We start from the raw sequence: 7,500 nt of genomic DNA on the forward strand, positions 1-7,500 counted from the left end.
TTACAGAACCCACTTGATAGGGAACCCGCCTCTTACAGAACCCGCCTCTTAAAGAACATGCTTCTTTCAGAACCCTCTTCTTACAGAACCCGCTTGATAGGGAACCCGCCTCTTACAGAACCCGCTTAATAGAGAACCCGCTTGATAGGGAACCCGCCTCTTACAGAACCCGCTTAATAGAGAACCCACTTCTTACAGAACCCGCTTGATAGAGAACCCACTTCTTACAGAACCCGCCTCTTACAGAACCCTCTTCTTAGAGAACCCTCTTCTTAGAGAACCCTCTTCTTACAGAACCCGCCTCTTACAGAACCCTCTTCTTAGAGAACCCTCTTCTTACAGAACCCTCACGGCACGATGTGAACTGTGGTTCTGCTGAATAGCGCTCTAAACCCTCTCTGGATCCACCAGCCCAGAACATGCTAAACTGGCCCACCTCGGTTACCAGGACTTCTCCAGTACAGCAGCAGCCGGAGTCCGAGGCAGCGCCACAGAGCTGTCTCCGGGAGGGTAGATGGCGCCGTCTCCCCTCGTCACTCTTAAGCGGCGGTGGCTGGTGTGGCGGTGCCGGGGACCCGGCGCTGTCCTCGAGCGTGTCGGCTGCATTGGCAGGGAAAAGAGGCGGCTTCACATGTGTGGGTGGAGACGGGTGTGAAGTCCGTACCCTCCTGCTGTCGGAGCTGTGCTGGAGCTAGAGGGATACGGTCAGAACCGGAACAGAACCGGAGGAAAATAATTTACTATTTTATTAATATAGAAACATTACTAAAATAGTAAATTATCATAAAACAGCAAAATCAGCAAACTAACCTCTAACGACCAAACCTCTTATCTACACACTTCACCTGAGCGAACAGGAGCCAAATAAACAGCATCATCGTCATCGTCATCATCATCATTATTATTATTATTATTATTATTATTATTATTAATTATCATTAATGATGATCAGATTATTATTATTATTATTGTTGTTACTGTTATTAATGATCAGTGTAATATAGTATTAGTGATGATCAGATTATTATTATTATTATTATTATTATTATTATTGTTGTTACTGTTATTAATGATCAGTGTAATATAGTATTAGTGATGATCAGATTATTATTATTATTATTATTATTATTATTATTGTTGTTGTTACTGTTATTAATGATCAGTGTAATATAGTATTAATGATGATCAGATTATTATTATTATTGTTACTGTTATTAATGATCAGTGTAATATAGTATTAATGATGATCAGATTATTATTATTATTATTATTATTATTATTGTTGTTACTGTTATTAATTATCAGTATAATATAGTATTAATGATGATCAGATTATTATTATTAATATTTAATAACGGTGTTGTTTCGTGCTGCTGTCTGTATGGATGACTCAGGTAGGAACCCGTGTCCGCTGGGAGAGGACTGAGGCAGAGATGCTGCTGAGTCAGATGTTCCGCCGACTCGGGAGAGACGCTGCCTCTGCCTCCTCTGTTTACTCTCAGAGGCAGAGTGTGAGCAGTGTGAGGAGTGTGAGCAGTGTGAGGAGTGTGAGCAGTGTGAGCTCCAGTAAGAGGCTCCGGGTGCTGGTGGACATGGACGGGGTCCTGGCGGATTTTGAAGGGGGGTTCCTGAGGAAGTTCAGGGAGAGGTACCCTCACGAGCCCTACATCACCCTGGAGGACCGAAGAGGGTTCTGGGTGTCCACTCAGTACGGAGACCTGAGGAGTGACCTCTGTGTGAGTGCTCTGCCCGTTCACTCTTATCTCACTCTGAGGTCTGTGATGGTCGATAGATTGAGGTGAAGGTGGGGCACCAGGCCGACACTCTGGTCATGTTGGTCAGACTGGTCAACCACCGAAACCTCTGGTAGAGCATTAACCAGCTGTACCCCACGCCGCCCAGGCAGCGGAGCTGAGCCTGCGCTCTCTCGCCCGCAGGAGAAGGCCATCAGCATCTGGGAGTCCAGGAACTTCTTCCTCCAGCTGGAGCCGCTTCCAGGAGGAGTAGAGGCAGTGAAGGAGATGTCCAAGATGGAGAAGTAAGCAGAGTGTCCACCGTCTCTCACAGCACCTACCGCCTCTTACAGCGTCCACCGTCTCACACAGCGTCCACCGTCTCATACAGCGTCCACCGTCTCTCACAGCACCTACCGTCTCTCACAGCACCTACCGTCTCTCACAGCGTCCACCGTCTCTCACAGCACCTACCGCCTCTCACAGCACCTACCGTCTCTCACAGCGTCCACCGTCTCACACAGCGTCCACCGTCTCACACAGCGTCCACCGTCTCTCACAGCACCTACCGCCTCTCACAGCACCTACCGCCTCTCACAGCGTCCACCGTCTCACACAGCGTCCACCGTCTCTCACAGCACCTACCGTCTCTCACAGCACCTACCGCCTCTCACAGTGTCCACCGTCTCTCACAGCACCTACCGCCTCTTACAGCGTCCACCGTCTCTCACAGCACCTACCGTCTCTCACAGCACCTACCGCCTCTCACAGTGTCCACCGTCTCTCACAGCACCTACCGCCTCTTACAGCATCCACCGTCTCACACAGCACCTACCGTCTCTCACAGCGTCCACCGTCTCACACAGCGTCCACCGTCTCTCACAGCACCTACCGTCTCTCACAGCACCTACCGTCTCTCACAGCGTCCACCGTCTCTCACAGCGTCCACCAGATCTTACAGCGTCCACCATCTCACACAGCGTCCACCGTCTCTCACAGCGCCTACCGCCTCTTACAGCGTCCACCGTCTCTCACAGCGTCCACCGTCTCACACAGCATCCACCGTCTCTCACAGAGTCCACCGTCTCTCACAGCACCTACCGCCTCTTACAGCGTCCACCGTCTCACACAGCGTCCACCGTCTCACACAGCGTCCACCGTCTCACACAGCACCTACCGCCTCTTACAGCGTCCACCGTCTCACACAGCGTCCACCGTCTCACACAGCGTCCACCGTCTCTCACAGCGTCCACCGTCTCTCACAGCGTCCACCAGATCTTACAGCGTCCACCGTCTCACACAGCGTCCACCGTCTCACACAGCACCTACCGTCTCTCACAGCGTCCACCGTCTCACACAGCGTCCACCGTCTCACACAGCGTCCACCGTCTCTCACAGCGTCCACAGTCTCTCACAGCGTCCACCGTCTCTCACAGCACCTACCGTCTCTCACAGTCTCCACCGTCTCTCACAGCGTCCACCGTCTCTTACAGCACCTACCGTCTCTCACAGCACCTAGCATCTCTCACTTTTTTTGAGGAGCTTTTAGAGGTTCTGGACAGTTCTGATGGTTCTTTAATTTGACAGAAACAGAACTGAACTATTTTAGTAGACTTTAAACCCACATTAAACACATTTCATTAAATTAAATAATAAAATATTAATTACACTTCTAGTCCTAGTCTAGTCTAGTCTAGTTCTAGTTCTAGTTCCTACTTCTGTTTCAATCACTTAAATGATCAAATATTCAATTAAACTAATTAGAATTAAAAGTATAATTCAGACTGCTGAACTAAGACTGCTGAACTCAGACTGCTGAACTCAGACTGCTGAACTAAGACTGCTGCATTCAGACTGCTGCACTCAGACTGCTGAACTCAGACTGCTGAACTCAGACTGCTGAACTAAGACTGCTGCATTCAGACTGCTGAACTCAGACTGCTGAACTGCTGAACTCAGACTGCTGAACTAAGACTGCTGAACTCAGACTGCTGAACTCAGACTGCTGAACTAAGACTGCTGAACTCAGACTGCTGAACTAAGACTGCTGAACTCAGACTGCTGAACTAAGACTGCTGAACTCAGACTGCTGCATTCAGACTGCTGAACTCAGACTGCTGAACTCAGACTGCTGAATTCAGACTGCTGAACTCAGACTGCTGCATTCAGACTGCTGAACTAAGACTGCTGAACTAAGACTGCTGAACTAAGACTGCTGATCTCAGACTGCTGCACTCAGACTGCTGCACTCAGACTGCTGAACTCAGACTGCTGAACTCAGACTGCTGAACTCAGACTGCTGAACTAAGACTGCTGCACTCAGACTGCTGCACTCAGACTGCTGCACTCAGACTGCTGAACTAAGACTGCTGCACTCAGACTGCTGCACTCAGACTGCTGCACTCAGACTGCTGAACTCAGACTGCTGAACTCAGACTGCTGCACTCAGACTGCTGAACTCAGACTGCTGCACTCAGACTGCTGCACTCAGACTGCTGCATTCAGACTGCTGATCTCAGACTGCTGAACTCAGACTGCTGATCTCAGACTGCTGAACTCAGACTGCTGAACTAAGACTGCTGCATTCAGACTGCTGATCTCAGACTGCTGAACTCAGACTGCTGAACTCAGACTGCTGAATTCAGACTGCAGTAAGTCCAGTTAGGCTAACGGCTGCTGTTCTTCTTCTCCCAGTACAGATGTCTTCATTTGCACCAGTCCCATTAAGCACTACCAGTACTGTCCGTACGAGAAGGTGAGTTTCTGAACGTGGTAGAAGCTTTACACCATCAACTACATGGCCAGAAGTATGTGGACACTAACGTCATGTGCACATGTGCTTGTTGAACATCTCATGTCATCTTTTACCCTCTGATGCAGCAACAGCCTCTACTCTCACATTCAGCCTACAGCACTTTAGCCCCGCCCATCCAGCCTACAGCAGTTTAGCCCCGCCCATCCAGCCTACAGCACTTTAGCCCCGTCCATCCAGCCTACAGCAGTCTAGCCCCACACATTCAGCCTACGGCAGTTGGCAGTTTAGCCCCGCCCATCCAGCCTACAGCAGTTTAGCCCAGGCTGCTTTTGAGTGAGACAGCCAATCACAAGAGAGCTGATTTGCATATAGTCCTGCATATGTAATGTATGTGTGTGTGTATGTATGTGTGTGTGTGTGTATGAGAATTTCCCCACTGCGGGACTAATAAAGGACTATCTTATCTTATGTATTTGTGTGGATGTGTGTGTGTGTGTGTGTGTGTGTATGTATGTGTGTTTGTGTGTGTGTGTGTGTGTGTGTGTATGTATGTGTGTGTGTATGTGTTCAGTACGCGTGGGTAGAGCAGCACCTGGGTTCGGACTTCCTGGAGCAGATCATTCTGACCAGAGATAAGACCGTAGTGACCGGAGACGTCCTCATCGACGACAAGCCGGACATCCATGGTGACTAATGTTCCATCTTCTTCCGCAGAACCGTTCCTCCACTCCTGCGTAACAGAACAGGCCAGCATGTTCTCACATAACCAGTTCTTCCCGTGTCGTCCTGCAGGCGTGGAACCGAACCCAGCCTGGGAGCACGTCCTCTTCTCCGCCTGCCACAATAAACACCTGCCCCCCAGCCCCTCCCAGAGACGCCTGCTGTCCTGGGACGACGACTGGAGGGGCGTCCTGGAGAGCCTTCGCCGCTGACTCCGCCCACACCCCCACGGACCACTCACACCCTGCTGCACTGCCTGGGTTCTCGCTGGTGGAGGACGGAGAACACTGGGGGACCAGCGAGGAGCAAGGACCTGAACTGAGAACAGTCCAGCAGTCCAGAGGTTCTCACAGCGGTCATGTTCACGGTTCCACCAGAGCAGAACTGCCTCAGACTTCACTGCATTATAAAGCAACACAGCTGACGTTCTCTTTTACTGCCACTCAAGTTCTAGATATTAACTTCATAAGCTAGTTATTTGGGGGATCATGATGGTTAAGTCCAAGTCACTCTTACTAAATGACACCAGCAGGTTCTAGATATTAACTGAACAGGTTGTGTTCCGTGGTCAAGTGTGAGCTACAAAAGAATAAAGATGTTCTAGATAATACATTTGTGTTTTAAAACCATGAGATCAAAGAAGTTCTAGATGCTGGGTAACTGTAAGATTAGAACCTGTTTGGTATTTCAGTGTAGTTCAGACTTGAACTCCATGTTACCTCAGATAATTTGTACCTCCTACCTGATTAATGTCTAGAACCTGTTCTACTTGCTGTACCTCACTGTAATTTAGTTAAACCGTCTTAGAACAGACTACTATAATAGCCAGAATAATTATCTAGAACTTCAGTTTGTTATTCATGCCTACCTGATTACTATCTAGAACCTAAGCTAATGCAAAAGAAAGTGTTATGGGAACGCTGCAGGGTTCTCCATCCTGATCTCTGTTCTCCATACCTGTAGAGTACCGTCCATCACGACCGACTATCACCACTGACAATGTACTTAGAACACAGCAGAACCACACAGGTTCCAGCTGTTCCACTGTACAGGCCAGTACGCACCAGATGCCCAGTTTTATAGTCTGGTCCCTTTACTATCTAGAACCCCTACAAATCACACTGTACTGCCACTGAAGGGGGAGAGGGAGGACCTTCTTACTTACGCAGAGAGACAAAGAAGACTTATGTTTTCTGGCACTCCTGGACACAGAACCAGTTCTGAAACTGGATCTAGAACGTCACACCCCTTAAAGAACTTAAGGAACAGATGAAGGTGTGTGTGTGTGCTGCTGGACCGGGTTCTACAGATGGAGGTCAGGGTGGACGGCGCTGGGGTTCTCCTTCTAGATCCTGCATGTACTGTAATAAAGGGAACACTGAGCTGTAGAGCCCTCCCCTCAGACCAGGGACGGGATGTGTGTTTGGACCTGGGGGGGTTCTAGAGTGAGGGTCAACAGAACTGTACAGTGAAGAGGGGGAGTGTGTTCCATTAAAGAGCCTCTCACACCAAGCCTGTCTTCCTCTCGCGTCTCCCGTCTCCCTCTCGCGTCTCCCTCTCCCGTCTCCCTCTCCCGTCTTCCTCTCCCGTCTCCCTCCCCAGTTTTCTTCTCGCGTCTCCCTCTCGCGTCTTCCTCTCCCGTCTCCCTTTCCCGTCTCCCTCCCCAGTTTTCTTCTCGCGTCTCCCTCTCGCGTCTTCCTCTCGCGTCTTCCTCTCCCGTCTCCCTCTCCTGTCTTCCTCTCGCGTCTCCCTCTCCCGTCTCCCTCCCCAGTTTTCTTCTCGCGTCTCCCTCTCGCGTCTCCCTCTCCCGTCTTCCTCTCGCGTCTTCCTCTCGCGTCTTCCTCTCCCGTCTCCCTCTCCCGTCTCCCTCCCCAGTTTTCTTCTCGCGTCTCCCTCTCGCGTCTTCCTCTCGCGTCTTCCTCTCCCGTCTCCCTCCCCAGTTTTCTTCTCGCGTCTCCCTCTCGCGTCTTCCTCTCCCGCCTTCCTCTCCCGCCTTCCTCTCCTGTCTTCTTCTCCCGTCTTCTTCTCCCGTCTTCTTCTCCCGCCTTCCTCTCCCGCCTTCCTCTCCCGCCTTCCTCTCCTGTCTTCTTCTCCCGTCTTCTTCTCCCGTCTTCTTCTCCCGTCTCCCTCTCCCGTCTTCCTCTCCTGTCTCCCTCTCCCGTCTCCCTCTCCCGTCTCCCTCTCGCGTCTCCCTCTCCCGTCTCCCTCTCCCGTCTCCCTCTCCTGTCTCCCTCTCCCGTCTTCCTCTCGCGTCTCCCTCTCCTGTCTTCTCCCGTCTTCCTCTCCCGTCTC

The 7,500-nt window shown here is 50.6% G+C and overlaps 1 protein-coding gene across 1 annotated transcript in view; it reads left to right on the forward strand.

Annotated features, from left to right (window-relative positions):
• The first annotated feature begins 1,299 nt into the window (after window positions 1–1,299).
• Window positions 1,300–7,500, forward strand: part of LOC140548796 (5'(3')-deoxyribonucleotidase, mitochondrial-like) — a 6,525-nt gene continuing 324 nt past the window's right edge. Inside the window, exons 1-5 of the mRNA XM_072671953.1 lie at window positions 1,300–1,736; window positions 1,938–2,038; window positions 4,428–4,488; window positions 5,060–5,174; window positions 5,281–7,500. The exon at window positions 5,281–7,500 is cut by the window's right edge and continues 324 nt beyond it. Of these exons, the coding sequence (XP_072528054.1) occupies window positions 1,386–1,736; window positions 1,938–2,038; window positions 4,428–4,488; window positions 5,060–5,174; window positions 5,281–5,420 (768 nt within the window). The 5' untranslated portion in view covers window positions 1,300–1,385 and the 3' untranslated portion in view covers window positions 5,421–7,500. The remainder of the gene's footprint in view (window positions 1,737–1,937; window positions 2,039–4,427; window positions 4,489–5,059; window positions 5,175–5,280) is intronic.

The sequence above is a fragment of the Salminus brasiliensis genome, unplaced genomic scaffold, assembly GCF_030463535.1.
Source record: "Salminus brasiliensis unplaced genomic scaffold, fSalBra1.hap2 scaffold_110, whole genome shotgun sequence".
NCBI classification, from domain to species: Eukaryota; Metazoa; Chordata; class Actinopteri; order Characiformes; family Bryconidae; genus Salminus; species Salminus brasiliensis.